At 34.9% G+C, this 22,108-nt stretch overlaps 1 protein-coding gene across 1 annotated transcript in view; it reads left to right on the top strand.

The window, feature by feature from the left end:
• Positions 1 to 19,568, top strand: part of LOC143913410 (dorsal-ventral patterning protein Sog-like) — a 74,916-nt gene extending 55,348 nt beyond the window's left edge. Inside the window, exons 2-3 of the mRNA XM_077433162.1 lie at positions 8,967 to 9,070; positions 18,349 to 19,568. Coding sequence (XP_077289288.1) covers positions 8,967 to 9,070; positions 18,349 to 18,513 — 269 coding nt within the window. The 3' untranslated portion in view covers positions 18,514 to 19,568. The remainder of the gene's footprint in view (positions 1 to 8,966; positions 9,071 to 18,348) is intronic.
• The last annotated feature ends 2,540 nt before the right edge of the window (positions 19,569 to 22,108 follow it).

Below are 22,108 nucleotides of genomic sequence, written 5' to 3'. Positions count from 1 at the left end.
TGTCGGTAGGTGTTGAGTGGCTGTCACACCCTCTCGGCATTGAACCCGAACCCATCTGCATACGCTCACGCTCACACCACTCGACCCACCAGCCCACACGCCGCCACTTTCTACCAAATAAGAAATCGAGAGGACATCTTCTCCTTCCTCGTCTTGTTTGGCACATCCATCTTCATTGTTTTTTTTTCTTCAATTTTATTTTTTGCTTCTCGCTTCGCGTCGCGACAACAATGAGAATCGTCTCCGACCGCGAGAAGAGATACCATCAAGCATTGTCATCACCTTGTTGACCCAACGCCGTCGTTGTCGGTTGTCCGCCAATTTGGTCGCAATTAATTAGCACCGCTTCGCAAAGTGCTCGGTGCCAAAAAGCGATACTTTCGCGGTTATTGTGTATGTGTGTGTGTTATGCAAATTTTTTTCTTGCAAAATCGAAGATTGCAGCTACTCGTTCATACGTTAATGGCTAATGTTTGCACGCGTAGTGCAAGTTGTATGCTCATACATACATACATAGGTGCGTTAAGTTTTGGCTTTGCGGAAATCGGTGGTAGGAATCGGCTTGCGTCCTCGCAAATGTTAATTCGCATCAGTCGCTCTCAACCGTTGACCTTCGAATTAATTGTCGCCTTTTCGATGATCACACGTGCTTGCGAAACGGTCCAATTTACATTTGTTAATTTTATTTTTAATTCCTTTTTTTTTCGCGTTCGTTCGGTCTTATTATTAAATGCGACGTATCTAGTCGATTCGCGCCTTGGACGAAGTGGGGAGATCCAACATTACCAGACATCATGTGTCTGGATGACATCACATCGACTTTTGCTCCCATAACAGAAACAGCAATCTTAAATTTAAAATTTAAATACCTCTCATATAAACAGAGCTTTTGGTATCATTGCGTAGAGCACTTTTATTTTAAAACAACCAGAAAGGCACTGTAATGTTGTATTTTCAAGGTTTTTATTAGTTTTATTTATATACTTATTATTTTATTTTAACGTGATGCCATTACGGGCTTTACCCCTGAGCGACACTCATGGTATTAAACTTGTATACATACAAATTTATAGATTATAATTTTGAAATCATATTGTGACAAATAGTAGTTGTAATTTTTATAGTGGTGATGAATAGTAAGCAAATTTTTTTGCCAATTTGATGAGGAACCGTTTCAAAAATTAAATCAGATAAATTGGCAAATTCTGATAGGAAACGATCGAGTCACAAATATCCAAGTCTGACCAGCAGCACTGCAGAAATACTACAAATAAATTCTCTTCAATTGAGGTCAACCCAGGGTTTGAACCCGGGAACCTCTCTCGGGATAATGGCTATGTAAATACATAAGTATTTAAAAAAAATGTAATATCAGTAATCATATTGAATTATTGTTGTATTCTACATACTAAATGTTAAAATGTGTTGATATGCTTGCAGCTCATCTTGCTCCATGGTGCATATGTACATACATACATGGTGGCAATGGCTTGTTTATTAAGACTGAAAATTGAATTTCTATATGTACATATACATACATATGTATGTAACATAATGAATGATAATATTTCAGTTGAATTTATTTGAATTGCATTGTGCATCGCTAATGCATACGACACATATTCCACTTATACTAATAGTTTGATTGCATAGATTGAATTCCAATGTCAACATATGAACGAGTCGCACGGTGACATTGACCTGAGACTAATAAAAGAACGAGGATGAAGTGATAAATGTTATTGTGTGAATATTCTTGTTTAGAATGTTCGATATGTCAAGGGTTGTCTCGCGACATCGTTATCAACGAGTCCATCGCAACGGAAACGACAATGTAACGCGATCTTCGTCGATCCGAAATTAAAATTCCCAAACCCTGGCGGTTCGGGGTTTCGTTAAATTTTCCAGGTAGTTTCCCCACCTTCTCTCAGTTTAGTGTGTAAATACGATTCGGCATGTGTTTTTTGCGCTCGATAAGAAGTGGTGTGCCATCTTCGATGGTCGCGTTGAGATTTGCATACGCGAGACGTATTCAAATAAAGTCATTGTAAACAAATGCGCGCTAAGAGATCCCACGTATTGTACGTTGTAATGCTTTTCTTGGTCGTTTTGCTACAACTTACCACTTGTAACTGCACACTCTCGTGTGTTGTACATACATACATACATGCGGCTATTCAACTGAAGTTCGAAAATCGCTTTTATCTCTTTGAACATCTTCAAATGTCGACTTTTTCCGTAGAAAAACATCGGTCGTATATGTACACCGTTTTTCATGCGACTTTACAAACATGTACATAAATCTTGTAGAATCTGTTATGAAAGTTTGTGTCGATAGAAGCTAAACGTCGTGGTCATTGATGTCTGGTGGATGGATGATTCGCCTCTATTCCTCCCGGTTCTGTGCCAAGGTGAAGCAGTGTTAAGGGATGATCCCGCCAGTTCTTTAACTATCTCATGGGAAACCGTCCTCTCGCTCACTTTCCCTCCGGCATTCTGGTGACTACCAGCCTCTCCAGACTCTCCACATTCTTCCTGGCCATATGGCCAAAGTAGGAAAGAGCCATTTTCCTAAATGTTGTGGAGAGTCTATCCGAGACTGCCAGATCTTTGAGGATGGAGATGCTTGTGCGTTTTGCGGTCCATGGTCTCCAACATTACATTTCAAATGCATCCATCTTTTTCAGGGTCCATGTTTCGACTCCATACGATGCAATGAGGAACACTAGAGATAGCACCAGACGGATTTTATTACGTGATTTCTTCCATATTTTTATCAGACTGACCATCACCGTTTAAGCCATTCCTAATCTTTTGCGGATTTTCGACCGGCATCCTCCTTCCCTTGAGATCAAGGCACCTATGTAGGTAGATAAAGTCGTCTACTTCTCCATAGTCTTTAAGAGCGTTGGACTTTATGAGAGTCTCAAATTTTTCAATGAATGGGATTTTTGTTTTATTTTTTTTTATCTCTAGACCCAGGTGTCTACTCTTTATTTATATTCTAAGAATTAGTTCAGCCATTTCATCCTCCAAATACATCACTGGCCATTAACGCCGTGTCGTCCGCGAATCTTCTGAAATATTTCTGCCGCCTATTGTTAAATAAATCTCACTAGAAATATTTCTGCCGCCGGTTGTTATTCCACCTTCTCATCTGTCGAGTACTCTTCTAATTATGAATTCCCCATATATATTAAAAATATCGGGAGAAAGAATGCATCCCTATCGGATGCCTTTTTGAACGTGAAATTTTTCCGAAAGAAACTCATCTATTCTTTCTGTTGCCCCTAATCTTTTCCGGATTTTCGACCGGCATCCTCCTTCCCTTGAGATCAAGGCACCTATGTAGGTAGATAAAGTCGTCTACTTCTTCATAGTCTTTAAGAGCGTTGGACTTTATGAGAGTCTCAAATTTTTCAATGAATAGGATTTTTGTTTTATTTTTTTTTTATCTCTAGACCCAGGTGTCTACTCTTTATTTATATTCTAAGAATTAGTTCAGCCATTTCATCCTCCAAATACATCGCTGGCCATTAACGCCGTGTCGTCCGCGAATCTTCTGAAATATTTCTGCCGCCTATTGTTAAATAAATCTTACTAGAAATATTTCTGCCGCCTGTTGTTATTCCACCTTCTCATCTGTCGAGTACTCTTCTCATTATGAATTCCCCATATATGTATGTTAAAAAGATCAGGAGACAGTATGCATCCCTGTATCAGGAGACAGTATGAAAGAAACTCATCTATTCTTTCTGTTGCCGCATTATGTATGTATATAAATTATGAATATCTAAGTGTTATTAATTGTTTTGGAACACCCATCTCTACTAAAACCTTCATAGGCAATATTCGATATATCGGTAGTTTAATTGTGAAGGAAAAGGTGAGTTTACAAAATTGTGTAATCTAAGCGGTATTATGTCGTTAAATAGGCGAACTTCGAGAAACATTTAATTAGTAAAATTAAAGAAAATTCATAAACTGTTGACAGTTGAACATCTACATATGTATGTACATATAACCATAGGAATTAAAATAGCCTTTTATATGAACAAAAAGTTATTGGATCTGAAACATATTATATTTGCCGGGTCTGCCTTATTGCACCATTGTTTTAATCGACTCCTACTTCTCGTGGGATTGAGTTTAAGTGGGATTGGCAACACCGTGACGAATTCCTTCTGTTCGTGACCGCGCGGACATCTTATACCATTGTGAGATTTGATCGAGAGTGGGCCTTTGTTCGGCACGGCATTAAACGCTGACCTTTACCTAAAGGTGAACTACTTAGGAGAGCTGATCTCTGAAGTGAAATCTTTCATCTGGCGAGAGAGGCGGGCTTCCGAGAAGAGAGGCAGGGTCCCCTTTTGCCTTCACTTTGAACCGCGAGACCTCGACTCTGGCAGAATGTGCGTCTGTTGCGGTCCACGAAGGCACTCCCACGCGCTGTTGGTTTAACCGACGCACCGCCAGTTGCCTTATCTGATCGAAAATAAGTCAACGCGGCACACGGCTGCGATTTATTGGGTGAGTTCTGGTGTCTGCACTCCAGCCGCTAACGGAAGGCAATCGCGACACTCGTTTAACCCTTTCAGCCCGGCTGACGTCGTCGCCAGCCTCCCATTTACTCGTACAGACGAGGAACGTCCCCCCGAGGCATAGAAGGTATGCGTAATAAACTTCTCAGTACATCGTCCATGTCAAATGCAGACCATACTCAAAAGAGTCGAGCGTATGGCAAACACACATCAGTGTTTACGATCAGATTATACTACACACAGTTAAAGTTAAGGATACATATGTATATGTACATACAATATAGCATTTGATACGAACACGAATACGATAAAATCAACACGATTCGTGCAAAAAGAAAGGAGGACGGGTTAGAAAATGTCCAGACACTATTTGGAATGACAAAATATGGGCTATTGTTTCGCCTTTGGATTCTAGGAAGTGGGCGAAGCAAAATTTAAATTCTGTTTGTATGTATTTTTAAGGATTCAATTTTTCGATAAGGCTGTAAAATTTATTCGTTTTCTCAATAGTTTATATTACACTGTTATACACCTACATATCTTAAGCTTAGATTTTACTAATCACATTCAAATTAGCCAGCAGCATAGCTCGGTCGTTAAGCTTCTGCCTAACACCGATAAGTGCCGGGTTCGATCCCATGAGCTGACCTCGATTGAAAATAATTTTTCTGAGTATATCTGTAGTGTGCTGGTCAGAGCTGGATATTTGTGACTCCAGGTCGATCTTTTCCTATCAGACTTTGCCAATTTCTCTGATGTCATTGTTGAAATGGTTCCCGATTAAATAGGCTAAAAACCTTCCAACTACTATGTCACCACTATTTAAGTATGATTAATGTACAATAAAATGTATGTACAATTCATAGATGTCTCCTTAATTTTTTCAGTTTTCAGTGTCTTGTAATTCATTGGCTTGTGTAATAAAAAATCTGCATTGTTTATAATTGGTCAGGAAGGTGCATTGGGGTTTACCTGTAGGCCTTCCTGGTATAAAATGTAAAAAAAAATCTTTATGACATCTACATACTCCACATGAGGATGTTCATTGTCCAATATACAGTATAGAGCTGTAGACCATTGATAGCCAGCAGCATAGCTCGGTGGTTGCGTTAATGCCAACCACCGAGAGGTTGTTGGGCTTGATCTCGTGAGCCGATTTAAAATAATTTATTCCGAGTATAATGTGTAGTGCTGCCGATCAGGCTTGGTTGTTTCTGACTCCAAGAAAATCGTTGCCTATCTGATTTTGCCAATTAATTTGATCTCATTGTTGAAACGATTCCTCCATCAAATTGGCAAAAACCATCTTACCCACTATTTGAACACGATTTAAAAATTTATAATCTATAAAATGTATGTACATATGTAAAAGTTTAATACTATAGATGTTGCTCCGGGGAGACCCGTAATGACATCATGGGGAAATATAAATTTATAAAAATCAATAACAGAACCACACACTGTACATTCAAAAGCATTTTTTATGAACTTTTCTTGAATATCTAAAAGATTTTTTTACTACAAAACACTCATAGGGATGTCCTATGATTTAAATAGATTTTTTACTTTATCTATGCATGCATGTATGTATGTAGTAACGGTAGGTGAAGTTTTGTGATCATGCGAAAATTCGAACTCGTTATTCATCACACTTGCTCAAGTATGAGATCTATTATATAAATATCGAGTCTTAATCATATTTACATAACTCGAGCGGTTATAATAAAATTAGAATCCATTGCGACTAATATAATTTTATGAGCATGTGTGTATGTATGTAATACAGTGCACATCATTATGATAAAGTAACATCTTTGCGAACATCATCAGATCATCACACTCGAGGTTCCCAGGAACCGGCTCCTGATCAAAGGAGGCGTGCGTGTGTCCGTCGTGTGGCCGACAAAATGATTATGGTTTCGCAATACCATCATTATTATCAACTGTAGGACGAATAATTTACCAGACCAAGTAAATAGATCCTTGCAAGTGAACTTGACGTTCAATGCAAACTTTGCATGTGCAAATTTCACGTGAGGCTGCGGTCGTAGACCCTCTCGCCCTATTTCATTAGGCGCCATCGCACGCCTCCGGTGAATATGTATATAAATATGTGTGTGTAATGGCTTATAGAAATGCAATTAAACGATTCTGTGTCAAGACCAATTTAATTGTAGGCTTTGATCTATTGCAAATCGACTGTTCAAGGCTTTCGAACTCGTGGGCCTTTTTTTGTTGTCGTGTTAATCTGGTCGGCCGCCTTTATCTTTCGCCGTGCTGCCAGTTTTCAGGAAGTGATTTGTGCATTAATTATACACGGACGAATCGAACCGTTTTGGCGCGAGAAATAACACACACATGTGCATATTATTTGTATGCAAAAAAATCCGCAATAAAAAATAAATAATTAAAAAAAAAAACCGCAAACAAGAATCGTTCTGCGCGATACCGTTTTAAAAGTATCGTTCATGGGAAAAAGTCTTTGTCAGGTTTTCGGTGATTTTGACCATTGCAATTTTCAAATATTTAAATCAGCATACGGATGGTTTTATGTGGTGTGCAAAATCGTAATTGCGCATCCGTAAAATTATAAAATAATGCAAAAAATAATCACATGGTCGCCGAGTTGAATTTTTACAAGATTTCCGACTTCATTTCGCGTATCGATTAAATTTTAAATAATTACAGTCGATCAGTCTATAACGATAGAAACTGTAATTATTTATTTCACGTCACAATATATGGTTGATTTGTTTGAATTTCACGCTGTTTTAATTGAATTTATGTAAAATAAGGCATGAATATGAATGAATTACACATGTACAAGCGTTTAATCGACGAATGATTCCCATAAACGTTTACGATTCGTCGAAATTCATATTAATTCTTCGACGAATTGGAAAATTCGTCGTTGCGATTTTATTTCTGAGAAGCCCAGTGCGAAGTTTTACAAGGTGAATTTTTATTTGGAAGATTTATCGATGGCGTTGGACGATTCCCATGCTTTTTCAGACGTATTAATTGATACATCTCGTTTGAAAAATTGAAAAGGAAACGGCGTCCAAAAAAAAATAAAAAAACGAATCATTCCCAACGTTTATCTCAATCAGTTAAGATAGCGCGTGGACAAAAAAACTTGGTCGAAAAGAACCGGATTATGTGATTGATAACGCAGACAGCGCGTGGCACTGTAACACAATTATTTGACGAATCAAATATATATTTACTAATCGTACCTGCTATCTGATGAATTAAATCAAAATAAAAAAAAAGAAAATAATGATATTGTATAAAGAAATATAATTTGAAAATATAAAATGAAATCCATCAAGATTTACGAGATAATTCTCGTTCGAACGTTATTTGTATTCGACATGATTGCCATTGTATTTTTCGAACATTGGATTAATTTCCGGAAGTCTTTGTCTCACTAATCTACAACCAATACTTCTCAAATAAATGTTTTTATTATATATAAATATATTTATAAACTTATTTCGTTTACAAGGCTCAATTTTTATATTGAAATGACGTTTTCAAGATTTTTGGAATTACCATATACGGAATTCTTAAGAAAAATTTTCACTTATGAGACCACCGGAAATTCCCCATTGCTTCATACTTAATTTATATCAATGCTGTTAAGGTGTACTAAAAAAAGTTTTGCTCATATTTGCCATACACAATTTTCAACCGTGCAATGTTTTTTTGCTCTTGTTCAAATACAATAGTCACTCATTGATGGTTATTCATACATTAAATACGACGAAGTCAATGACAAATTTAACTGAAAATAATTTGATTGTATAGTTAAAATATTCAATTGATTTCATGGTTAAAATATTCTATATTCAATTGACTTTTCCCCGTGAAAGGATTTTCTTGGTATTGCGTATGGTTTGGAAAACTTTATACACACGAGTTCGACTTCGATCGTGTCTTATCGGAATTCGAATTAGAATATCGCCATCAGTTCTGTGTTTATTAGTGAAACTGAAAGGGAACACGATGCGGAATGACAAATTTATTACATTAATTTCTAGAAGTCGTGACCGACCGGCGAAAAATCCAATCAGCGGTCTCGCCGGTCACTTGCACCGAGAAATCCGGTCAGATTTTATCAATATGATTAATTTATGAAATCGCTATAATTGTTCCTACATACATATATACATACACACATAAACTACAATATATTACGAAATTTAGATACAATAAAAAAAGCACTATTGCAATGTAATAATTTAACTTAAGAACGTATTCACCGGATTGATTGCGTGCGGTACTGAAAGTGTCAACGGGCTGTAATCCCATCTGACAGGAGTTATCAAAACAAAACTATTAACCGAGATATATTGCATTGTTTTCAGAAGATGTCCTCTCTATACATAAATTTATACGATGTCTATTTTGTTTTCGTTTCAGAATGTACGTTCGGAGGTCAGTCGAAAGAGTTGGGCTCGACGTGGTTCGCCGATCTTGGACCACCTTTCGGCGTTATGTATTGCATCAAATGCGAGTGCGTACGGGTGAGTTGTTTTGTTATTGTGTTGTTAATTAGTTTTTATGTATTAGAATCATATTTCTGCAAATTTTCCTAAAACTTCCAGTCAATGCGCGACGTTCTATGTATATACATAATTTGAAACAAGGCTTGTCTCAATTTAGGTGTAGATATACAGAGTGGTACGTGGCACGAGTTTTTTTTTTAATAGTTTTGCACATGCAAAATAACGCTGGCATGCCTAGTCTGTACCGTCGCGATCTTTCCCAAAATTCACGCCTTGCATTATTTTCGGTGGAATTTTATTCTTGTATTGACATATGTAGGTTTCAAAGTGATAACTATGTATAGGTTTATATAAATAATGCAGGACAAATTTGTGGAAATTATAATATTGTACTAATTAACAATGACATAAGACACGTCCATTCACAGCTGGAGTCCATCATGGCATACCGTGCGGTATTCTCTCCTTAAAGGTGCAGACACACGTAGTGGTACGTGACACGTGTTTTTTTTAGATAGTTTTGCACATTCTAAAAAAAACGTTAGCACGCCTAATCTATACTATCGCGATCTTTCACAAAACTCACCCCCTGGAGGGTTTTGTGACATAGGTTTGACAATGATCGATAACGGTGGTTATCATGTTTGAGAATGTACATATGTAGAAGAAACTTGTTGACATAGTAAGATCGTACGAATTAATAATGACCGTAGACACACCTATCATAGCTGGGAATTTACCTAGACACGCCGTACCGCACTTTTGAGTGTGTTCTTACCATTATAAAAGAAAAAACACACGATATTTACAACTTATCTTATATGTACATATGTACAAATGCAAATTGTCGTACAATTCAAAACTTCATTATGAAAAGCTGAATTATCAACGATTTAAAATTATAGTATATTATCGTATATAAATAAATAAATATTATTTTTCTATTATTGATTCCAAAGAAAAGTCATTATGGAATACTTTATTAGATCCTCAGTATCATATTATGAAACTCTGTAAACCATTAATTAAATCGAAATAGGATACCATTGAGGAACAAAATCCACCACTGACAAATACATTTTGGAATATCAAATATTAATTGTTTTTGATTGTTTGCTATCTACTACAGAAGGTAATTAATTATATGGAGTAATTTATAAAAAAATCTATTCCAGGAGACTTAGACAGATATATAGAAAATTGTTCATTGAAAAATTGTGTGGGATTTTTATTTACGAATAAGTGTATTTTTTCTGGACGGCTAATATGACACTATTTCATCAAGAAAACCAAACAATCTACACACGTACGATTCAAAGTTCATCGAACTTAAAAAAAAAAATTCACTTCGCTTGAATGATAGTGGTAGTAGTAGTAGTAGTGGTTTGTATCATGTCCAAACTTGCACCTACATCCTTGTTGCATCAGATTATACGAATGCTGTGAGGCAACACGCGGCAATATCAGATTATTGACAAAATTTACATGAAGTGTGAATATGATTACCGTCGCAGTGCAGTGATACAGTGCAGTGATTTAATCCGAAGCAGTATCCATGTATATGTACACATATACATATGCTGCTTCGCTTTTTTATCGGAGACTTGGCCAATCTGACCATATCATCTTTCGATCGATGACTCACCGATCATTCTCTCATTTATAAGTATCTCATATGTGTGTGTGTATTGTATTATGTTTCGAGCTTTACGTTGTCGGCTTTTATCGTGTCCGTATGAAATATGATCGGTGTGTACCGGCCGTGTGTACCTGCCGGCGTATACTGCCACTATATGTATGTATATATGTATATAATGGACAATCTATTATGAATTGTATCGTATGATGGTCTGTATTAAAATGCAGGGACGTGCCGATATGTGGATTGTAAAGATATAAGTGGCTTGTGCGCTCGATGAAGGATGATGATGATTTTGTAGCGAGTTTTTCTATTGTAACCGTGCGAGCTTTTATCATTGCTCATTTAAGAATGAAAATGCTGCAAGATTTTTGTTTATTTTTTCTTTCGTAAAATCGTTTTATAAATTTTTAAAATACTGAGTAAGTAAACTTTGAATTAGATTGAATGACATCGACCTTGTTAGTTACAAAGACTCAATTAGAATCTATACAAAAAGTAAAATGATTTCAAAAAGAAAACAAGTTTTTTGAGGGTTGATGTTATAAATTTTTCATTTCAGTAGTAACAAATTTTTAGTTATATTTTTTTTATTTCTGAATCCTATTTGTCAGAAAACCTTAACAGAACAATGGGCATTGCTTTTTTTTCTTCCTACAGCCGCGAAATTAAACAGAAGTACTTTCTGATTATGCATTTTTATGTTTATGATAAGAAATCTTCGTCGACATATTGACTTTAATTGCTATCATTCTCATTATGCCTGTTATGCCACAATGGTCTGTTTAGAATAAAATAAATGATAAATTATCATCTACAGCCATGCATATAAAAAATAAAAATAAAAATAAAAATAAAAATAAAATAAATAAAATAAAATATGTACCAATAATTTTGACAACGATGAAAGTTATTTTGGATCGAAATATAAACAAAATTAATAGCAATTTATAATTTTGATCAGATGCGAAAGCACCTCTAAAATACATGTTTATTAACATTTTTTTAAGAACGTTTACTAGGCATAGAAATTGACATAAGCTACATTTATAAGAAAATATTTTATATGAATGGTTGTGAATCTTGGGCATTGAACACCATAATACTGCATAAATGTCCAGTGCATTCAAAGAAGTATGGAACGCTGTATGCTTGGCATGACGAGGAAAGATAGAAAACGGAATTCGTGGGTTAGAAGTATGACAAAGGTGGTTTATGTATGGTGAGTAACGGGTCACGTAGCTAAAATAACGAACGATAGTTGGGCGAAAGAAGCGCTCGAATGGTATGTAAAAGGTATGTAAAAGGGTGCAAAGAAGGACGCAGGGGAGATGAGTGGAAACAATCAGAAAAATGTGTGGGATGAAATGGATGGGAGTTGCCCCAAACGGAGACGAATGGAAGCATGTTGGAAAGGTCTTCATCCAGCAATGATGATACATATGTACATATGTATATACAAACATTATGGTTACTTTTCGGTCCATTGGAATCACTCATACCATTGTCATAATCAATTTGGAATTTAAATCAAACTAAATCAAATTGGAAGGTTGGATATCATAATTTATATACTTGTCATTTTATATTAAATCTTTGTAATAATTGTGTACAAATAAAAGTTTTAAGATTGTGATCAATTAAATGTAACAGAACAGACTTATTATAATTATACGAAGTGTCAGCAAATATTTAAGTTATTTCTAGTATATACACATAAGTAGTTCGTTTGGTATTGCTGTAACGCAAGGTTTCTATGGAATGTATCTATAGCTATCTTACATACATAGTTTGATTTAAATTATTTTATTTACTCACTTTCCACCAGCCGATAAATATTTATAAAGTGCACTACACACGGACTTTGCTAAGCTCGTCTTCAATGTATCATGCAAATCTCTTGATTTGTATAATAATTACTCGTGTAAAATTAGCCATAATTTAAATGGAGATGTCGTTCTGTGGAATACATACTGTGTTTTTTTCATCGTCTGCAAAATTGTCTAGCAAGTTTCCGTTGCGATTTACATACATATACACATGTTCGCGTTAAAAGGTAAGAAGTGGCCGTTGAAAAGGATTATCGATTAAATAAATTATCACCGCGTTGATTTATTGGCTGAGAAATAAATCAGAGCACGGATTTACCGGTTTGCAGAATTGCTCGCGAGCACACAATTACTATCGGAAAGAGACCATCGTGAGCCGGGGCTTCTGAACTCGCAAACATGTCGAATTAAATTTTAATTTATTATTATCGGATAGGTACAGCTCCCGGATGAACCGGTAGCTCAACAGTAGATACAAGTACGTAATGTCACTTATGACTCTTCAGAGTCACAGAAGTGTGAGTCATGGTTAGCCCCCCCCCCTCCTCCTGTCGATATTATTTTTATCGTCACGGCCGCCGCCTTTATAAATAAAGTAAAAATGGTTAAACGGCGATAACTGTCAGTCATCGGTGGACTGTAGATGAGTCGTCCAGCAGGGACGGGCCTGGCCTGTCTTCCGTTGCTGTCTGCCATAATTATTAATATCGTCCAGTCGACACTGTAACTGTCACATGAAAATGTATCAAAAGTCTGCGTCGAAAGCTGACACAGACTATAGCTATTGGAGAATGTTCAAGATTTTCCGGGCAATTTTCTTTTTTAATGATAGAATATAAAGATTTCTCTCTATTAAATCATAGATGTAATTATTCAATTCTGTTCCATATATAAGGATCGTCTTATAAAACGAGGGATGCTGTTTTTAATTCAAGATTTTGAATTAAATACATTATTCCTAGTTCGACAGCGAACTTTCTTGTGGGTATAAGATATTCAGATATTCAAGATACTGATCCTCACTTTAATAGTCAAATTGGTCAAATTTTTATGGTCTATGAGGGTTAAAATATTTAAATTGTATTCATGTGATCCTTATTGTAGTAAAATAGTTATTCTTGTGACCATTAGAATTTTTTGATATTTACATATTTATTCTACATTGCTTTATTGTTTTGTTGTTAAAATGAATAGTATATTGAAATATGTCCTATATTTGGATTCGTAATTTATAATCAGCAGCATAGATTAGTGGTTAGCATGTAATGCTTTCAAAACAAGTGGTCACGGGTTAAACCCCTGCCCGGTGCTGCTGGCCTGACTTATGAGGATATGTGACTCCAGGTCGATTGTTTCCGATTTATCTGATTTTCATTGAAACGGTTCCAAAAAATTGGCAGCCTTGACCTGTTTCTCGCAAATTTCGAGTTTTTCATCAACTTGAATTCGCTGACAAAAATGAAAATTTATCCATAGATGTCTCTATGATGTTCTGTAAAAATTACTCTAAAAATTATTTATACATAATTGATCAGGAAGGCGCATTGGAGTTTGCCTGTTAGGCTTTCCTGTAATAAATAAAGTAAAAACAATTTATTGTGTATATTATACAGATTATACAGATGTATATTATACACCAATTAGTTTTCGAAGAAAAATTTTATTGAGCTTTGGAGCAAATTTTATATGGGCTTTCTTGTACGAAATATTAACAAGAAAACCCATTACTAGAACACGTTACTAGATTTTTATTATTTTTTATATTTAATTGAAATATAATAATTATTACAATTTTTTTATATTATAGCTGTAATTATTTTTCATCCTACCGTTCTGTCACCGTTGTGTTTACCTATCGCTCGTTTCATTTTTGTTATTTTAACCGTGCGCCGATATAACTGTCCAGTTAGTTAACCCGTTGCGAACGGGATGTCTCATCGTACCGAAAAAAAAAAATAAATAAAAAAGTGAAATTTCGTAATAGATTTGCACACGTTTGTAAACACGAGAAAAACTCGTCTGTTCTCGCTAGGCGGTGTTCAAATATTTCAGCGAGTTTTTTCCACGTCGCCCCTCGCGCTTAGATCAAACGGATCGTCAAAGTGTCAACATGTCCATGTTATATATATATGTATATATATTTTTTTTTTGAAAAATGTTTAGTTTGTAAATATTGCGAAATTTCAGCGACGCACATGACTGTATAATGAAAAGCGAAAAGCTAAAAAGAATCCGTCTTACCTTAGTCTATATGCGGACCATGACCGCAACGAAGTCTCGACAATAAATTGACCGTGAGAATTATTTTTGAACCCCACTGTACATCTGGTAGATTTATTAGGCTAAAAGGAGAGCGTTTTTCCCGAGGAAACACTCGATTTGTGTTGTCTGCGGCTAAGTACATGAATTACACAACAGAAGCGACGACTCATTTCGGTTTTAATGAATGACTCTTTCATCATCATAATCGCTACACACCGACAGACTACGGGTCAGCTTTTCCCAATCTAGCTCTACAAGTATTGAATAACGTGACAATTTTTCTATACAGATTTGTCATTAAACATTATTCCGCTCCAAGAGTCATCATTTGCGGTCGAGTTATTCGACCACTTGTAAGTAATACATACACAACAGTGAAAATTGAATTGAATGAAATGTAAATATTATATATGTATGTACGAATTAAGTAGATATATTATATGAAAGCACTCGTATTTCTATTATACATTATTAAACGGTTCGTTTTATGTGAGTAATGTCGACCTAGAACAGCTTAAGTGATCTTTTTGGGTTGCACTTACCAAACGCATATTGAGTTCAAGTTATCTGATGACATTTAAGTGCAAGAATGTCTATCGAGCCCTTAATGCCACTCTTGCTTTAATGACGTGCATTCGTTTGTTCGCCCGAATGATTTCAAATTTTATCACCACTGGCGAAACGTCAAGTTACGCTTACCATTTTACCGCTAGACAATAATTATTGTGGTATTTATTAATTGAGGCTTGGCGTCATAAAAAGACATCAATTGATTGATCTGTAATTGCTTAACAGTAATGCCTGTAGACGGTTATAATAAATTTACTACAATTCTTAACAATTATAAAGTTTTCTGGTTTTTTTTAACAGACATTTCTAATTGGAATTTGTTGTACTACAAATCATAGATATGACACATCGAGATCAATATTTTAACTGGTAAATATTACAACTTGAAACACTTTATATGGTTCCGCATGATATTTTAATACATACAAGTGTGAAGATTAATTTGAATCATTTGTATTGTATAATATTATCCGAAATATTCTTTCGTATCTGTCTACATAAGAATCAGACCAAGTTTGGATTTCTCTATTTTTTTGTTTAAGATCTAACATAACATTCAGAATGATGCAATGCCTGCTAGTTTTTTTTTATATTTGATGAGATTATGATATCGTATGCCAATTTTTTTCATTATATCATCATTATCATCATTTATAGCCATTCAACATCCACTTCTGGATGAAGATCTCTCCAACACGCTTCCGCATCTCTGTTTTGCGCAACTCTCATCCATGTCACCTTACATAGTTTTCTAATTTCATCCAATCATCTTCTTGGCAGCCTAACTTACACCTTTTATATTCTCTCGGGTTCCAGCGCTTCTTTCTTCTACTTTTCGTCTATTTTTCTAACCACGTGACCCGCCATTGCCATTTCAATCTCTTCACTCTTTCCATAATATCAACTACCCTTGTATACTCATCTACGTATTCCGTTTCGTATATCTCCTTATTATGCAAAGTATACAGCGACGTATCATTAGATAATATATGTATAGTAAAATTTGCATTTATGAAAACGTTATTATCATGATATTTCAATATTAAAATGAATTAAACTTAATAGATTTACTTCTCTAAATTTGGATTCGACTTCTCTAAATTTGAAGGTAAATTTTTTTAAATAAATACTTTTAAATATACGAAGGTAATAAATAGTTTAAACCATTTAATCAATGTTTAATTTGATTCGATGATTTATAACTTATGTGAATCTGAATCGTTCAGTACAATTTCAATATGCGTTATATTATGACTAAATTCACAATCAAATTACTTCCAGAATATTTAGAATTGTATGAAAGATAGAAAGATACTTGTGGTATAGTTTTTAAATATGCTTAGGCAAATTTGCATTGAAAATTTCTAGGAAATTTGAGGGATTATAATTTGCTTTTGGATTCGATTCTTACGATGAGACGGCAGCACTATTGGCATTTGCTGGAGCGTTACGGTTAATATTCTTCTTATTGAGGTGGTTATTGAGCTCAAGAGGCTGTTGAGGAGGTGGCAGACAGTCGTCTGGTGACAAGCTCAACTTTCTACGCGGGCTTGAGGGCCGTGTCCATATAAGCCGCTCGTCTTATATGGACACGCGACAAACGCGACTTGCACGCTCACAATCGACACGAACGACGATGTCGATGATGACAAAGATGACGACGAGGAGTTGCCAGGAGGAGGTGCTTCTCGAGGGAAGTGCCAATTCGAGGCTGCCGAACTCTCGTTTTGTCGCGGATTAGAAAGTGCGCGACGTGCTTTATATGGTAGAAATATCTCCGAGGCACATGGCGCCAACCACCACCGATTGACCATCGACTTTAACCATTAAATACATACTGTACATATGTAACGCGTAGGACTCGAGTACATATAATACATACATATTGTAAGTAAGTAGCATTATATAGTTGCCGCCCTTGAAGCTGGAAATGATCGGTTATCGTGCTCCGTTCAAAATTAAATATTTATACGTGATACTGTGCGTATAAATAAAAATTATTGTCCAAACATAGTTGTAAAATACTACCTGATATTATTGTTGAATAAATTTATACCATAAATTTTATACGGCGACGGGTTATCGAGTGAATATGACGGTATTATGTATGTATGTATGTTATTCAAATGTAATTGTGATATTTACATTTTATAATTTATTATAATGATAACGTTGCTCTAAATATAATATTTGCAATGAATATTTAGTTTATATATTTAATATACATATGTTTTTGTAATGTACTAACATATGTATTCGATAAATGGAAAAAGTTGTGGAAATTTGTATGAAAATTGTATTTTAGACAATTTGTAATATGATCAAAAAATCTGAAGATTTGAGGATTTTCGTATAAAATAAAGAAAAAGTTCGTTTGAAAACAATTCATGGAGCGAGTTTTTTCAAAAAGTCGATTTTTTGTTTATAGTTTTCTCACATTTTTATACGTAATGAAGTTAAGAGTTGTTAATTAATTTTGTGATTATAGAAAGTATCACACTTAATAAAATTAATATACACATTCATAACATTTAAAGTGGGAAAATTTAATAGTTTGAATATTTTTAATACTTATTTATGTATAATATTTGAACAAATGTTGTTTTGATCGAATCATACGTACATAAGTACTTAAATATGTAGAATATGAAATTTTCCCATACTTGGTTTTCCCCTAGTTAAATTTATTTATACTTAAAATAAACAAGGAAAATACTGTTTTAGATATAATCGATTTTAATTTGAAAATTTCTTCATTTTATTTTTTATTTAAATCCAAAGCTTCTCCATTAATTATGATGTAATTTGATTTAATAAATTCTTTGTGCTGCATTTAAAATCAAATTAACCAGCGTACATTAAACCTTTAATAGTGCTACAAAATTTTATTTAAATTTCAACTGCACAATTTTGATTCTGCCCTCGTTAAATGTACCCGGAGCCAGATCGTAAAAATAAGATTCAATCGAATATATCTGTGCCGTTTTTAATTTTAGGTACAAAAGAAGCACCGCATCGTTGCAAAAGTGCAATGCAGAAACATAAAGAACGAGTGTCCGAAACCGTCGTGCGATGAGCCAGAGCTGCTGCCGGGCAGATGCTGCAAAACTTGCCCAGGAGATCTCGACAATAGTAAGCCACTACCAACATTATTTATTTAAACTTTTAAAAAATTACACTCGACGCGGAGACCACAACAAACGAGCTGAAATTGATGAAGTCAATAAAACATAATTGAGCGTGTCCGCTAATGACTCCTTATTAAATCTATGTAGATATAGCATATCATATATTTCAGTGCTTACGTACAAAGTTGCAAACGAGATATTAATGTCGTGCAACTCGCCACCCGTTTCGAGCCCGATGCAGATGCATTCTAAAACTGCATCGCGCGTTTTTTTTTTTTGCTGCCGTATTTTTACGAGCGAATCTCTGTATTGCGCCGCGCTCGCTCGTCTCGCGCGCGGGTGAAATGAATGGGAAAATTTGAAAATATCGCGGTGAGGTTTTCCCTTTTCGTAGTGGTGCTCCGGTGGCGGGGGGCGCCGGGAGGGGCGCATTCCTCTCAGAGGGGCCGTTGCCCCCCCGGGCCGCAAATAACCGCGCCGCGACGCCGACGGCCCCAAAGAACGACGCTTCAGTGACGCCCAACCGGCGAGGGACAAGGCGAAGGACGACACCGGAAACCACTTGCACCTGTTTCACTTTACGAGCAATTTCAGATTTTACCACTCTGAGATTTAGATTTTTATATTCAGAAAATTGCTCATTTCATGAAATTGTCAAAAACATGCTCATTTCATGAACTGTGCTAGTCCGTTACTTTTTTATGAATTGGTAAGCGCATAGTAGCCATTCATTTTGATATTTCATTAAATTAACGCCAAATTAATTTTCAAATTAAAAATTGGACGATCATCTGCTACTACGCATGAATTATCTAATATATAATTTGGAAAGAGACTTTGTGTGTATGTAACCTTCGTTCGTTAGGTCGTAAATCCGTGACGTCATTGAACAAATTCAATTTGTTTTTATTCAAAGAATTCGAAGTCTCCAGGGGCAAAGGCGCCGAGGGCGAAGCCGGTTTTTCGGTGGCGAAGCTCTAGGGGGCGCAGCCGCCGGATTTTGGTATACATATAATTTCGAAAGAGACTTACTATATATGTTTGTTTGTTCGTGACAGTCAATTTAATTTAAAAAAAAATGAGTATTCAAATAAATTTAATAAAATGTTTACTATTAGATTAGTCATGTTTAAGCGGTTTATATTACAAATACCGAGCTAAGCCGGGTAATACAGCCAGTTTAAAATAAAATAAATGTGTTCGTTCCTACATTGTATACGTTGTCGTATTGTTATTTCAGACTTTTTTGAAAACGTAAATTAAAATTAGTATCACTATGGTGACAGGTTGATTTTATAATAATAAATAAATATTGTGTTTATAATAAGTATATTGAAGGAAACCAAATATTATCGACAGGAAAATGAATTAATATCAAATACAATACATTTAATATGAGATTGCATGCATCACTATATATTTTTTGATATTTAAATGCTTTTTAATATTACTAAATTATGTACACAATACAACTTATATCTATTTTAATAGCTAATGATTTACTGATCATTTTCTATTGTACATTTTTATTTTATTTTTGTTAGTAATTATAGTATTACATTATTCTAATGTTAATGTACAGCATAAAAGAAAAGAGAGCTCAAAAACCTATTTAAAATTCTTATAAATGCTCATAATATATTTTATACATAATATTAACTAAAGAATCTAAAGTCGACGATCTAAAGCAGACTGTGTTTGGGTAATCTGTGTTTATACCTGAAGGGTATAGACATTATTTTGTAATCACCGAGACTTCACAAGTGTGTAAGTATACATGCATCCCTATGCGTGTGTACATCACTTTGATACGGTATGAGATTGAAAAGGATGAATCTCTCCGAAGTAGAGACGAGCAGAATAAGAAGCGATTTAATGTGGTAGTGATTTATAAGTTTACAATATTATAAATCACTACCACAATTGTCATATGAATTATCTCTTAGCGTTTAAAAAACTCTCATTTGTGATTTTTGAAATAGTCTACCAAATAGATAAGTAACTTCTAGTAACCTACATACAGACATATGTACAAACATAAACGTGTATAAAAATAAATTTGTATTTTTTCGGTTTATTCTCATTTTATTTTGATTATTTTTTATCTTATTTTGTTTTATATATTTTTGTTATATATATGTACATGCATTTTAATCGACAAACTCGTTTTAAATAAATACATATGTATATAATAATTACGGACTTATATAATACATTTCTTGACAAATTTTTGAGAAGCGTTTTTTAGTGCAATCGAATATGAGCAATTTTTCTATATCTTTATTTTATTATTTTATTTTCTTTTGGCATCAAATTGCTTCTCGTTACAAGGTTTTTTATTGTATTGTATTTCATATGTACATGTATCATATTGCACTATACGCACTATTTTATCTACTAATTCGGTTTCAAGTATTTTCAAATTTCACGGATTCATTTAATTTTACACTTAAATGGGCTGTAATAGAAATTTATATTCTAAACGTCAATATTTAATGTATATTTTTAATTAAAATAAAAGCAGAATGAATTATGTATGTTTGTATATAAATTTTATGGATAATTTAATTTATTAGCAAGACGTAATGTAATGTTAAGTTTAGTATAGAGTGTAGTTTTTCTTTTGTAAATTACATACATTTAAACTCAATAGACCTAGATTAATTTTATAAAGAGAAAATCTACTATGTAATCGACTTGAAGTCTGATCTCGCGGTCATTCATATCGCACTCAAATTGAATGTACTGAGTATATGTCTTTTATTGCTACTATTTGTGTCTCGTGGGGGTTTTTCCTTTTGGATACCCTTGGCCCGTTTTCCCCTCATTCAGCGCCGGGTTTTTCACGCGTCGACGCGGGTTTCCCTAGCGACGCTCAGATACGATCTGGCGTCGGTTTTTCGGCCGAAGCTGCGCTGCACCACAAACGGTGCAATCAGAATAGACTCACCATTTAAAACGAGACGCAACTGCAATTTACATGCATCTTACACACGTATACGTATTTTTTTTTTGTAATAAATAAAAAAATCATTTGGATGCAAGGCACGGGCTAGCGAGTAAACTTGTCGTTTCAAAATAACGGGTTTCGATTTGACGAGGTCGTCAAATGTACGAAAATAAGCGGAGCGCTAATTAAAATCGCACGAAGGTCGTCTCGCAGGAGTTTCCCTCTCACCCCTCCTCCCGGTTTGAGAAGCTGTGGTGTGGTCCACGTCGTAGTGTTTGGCGCCGCGTCTGCTTTGCTGCGCGTAAACAAATGTTTGTAATAAATAATTCGGCGTCGATGCAAGATTCCCGCGGCGATTAAACACTTCCGGTACCAATTGCATAATTGATCGTCTACTCGACGCGTGTGTATTCGTTTTTATGTATGCCTCTACGTGTATAATTCGCTTGGTAGTTTTGTGTCGTGTTGGCATTAGCATAAATTCGACGATGTCAATATAATACGAAAATAAAACATTATATGCTTCGTTGATTAAATACAAATTTATATGTGATTTTTTTTTTGTTCTATTGGACGTAGTAGGTATTCTGTCTAGTCTGGGTTTTTGAACTCCATTTCGAAGCATTTGAATATACATACATATGTATGTATGTATATCGCATACGTATGTACATACAT

This window comes from Arctopsyche grandis, chromosome 6 (assembly GCF_051622035.1).
Source record: "Arctopsyche grandis isolate Sample6627 chromosome 6, ASM5162203v2, whole genome shotgun sequence".
Lineage (NCBI taxonomy): Eukaryota > Metazoa > Arthropoda > Insecta > Trichoptera > Hydropsychidae > Arctopsyche > Arctopsyche grandis.
The sequence above is the reverse complement of the archived record's forward strand: the minus strand, read 5'-3'. Positions and strand labels throughout refer to the sequence as shown.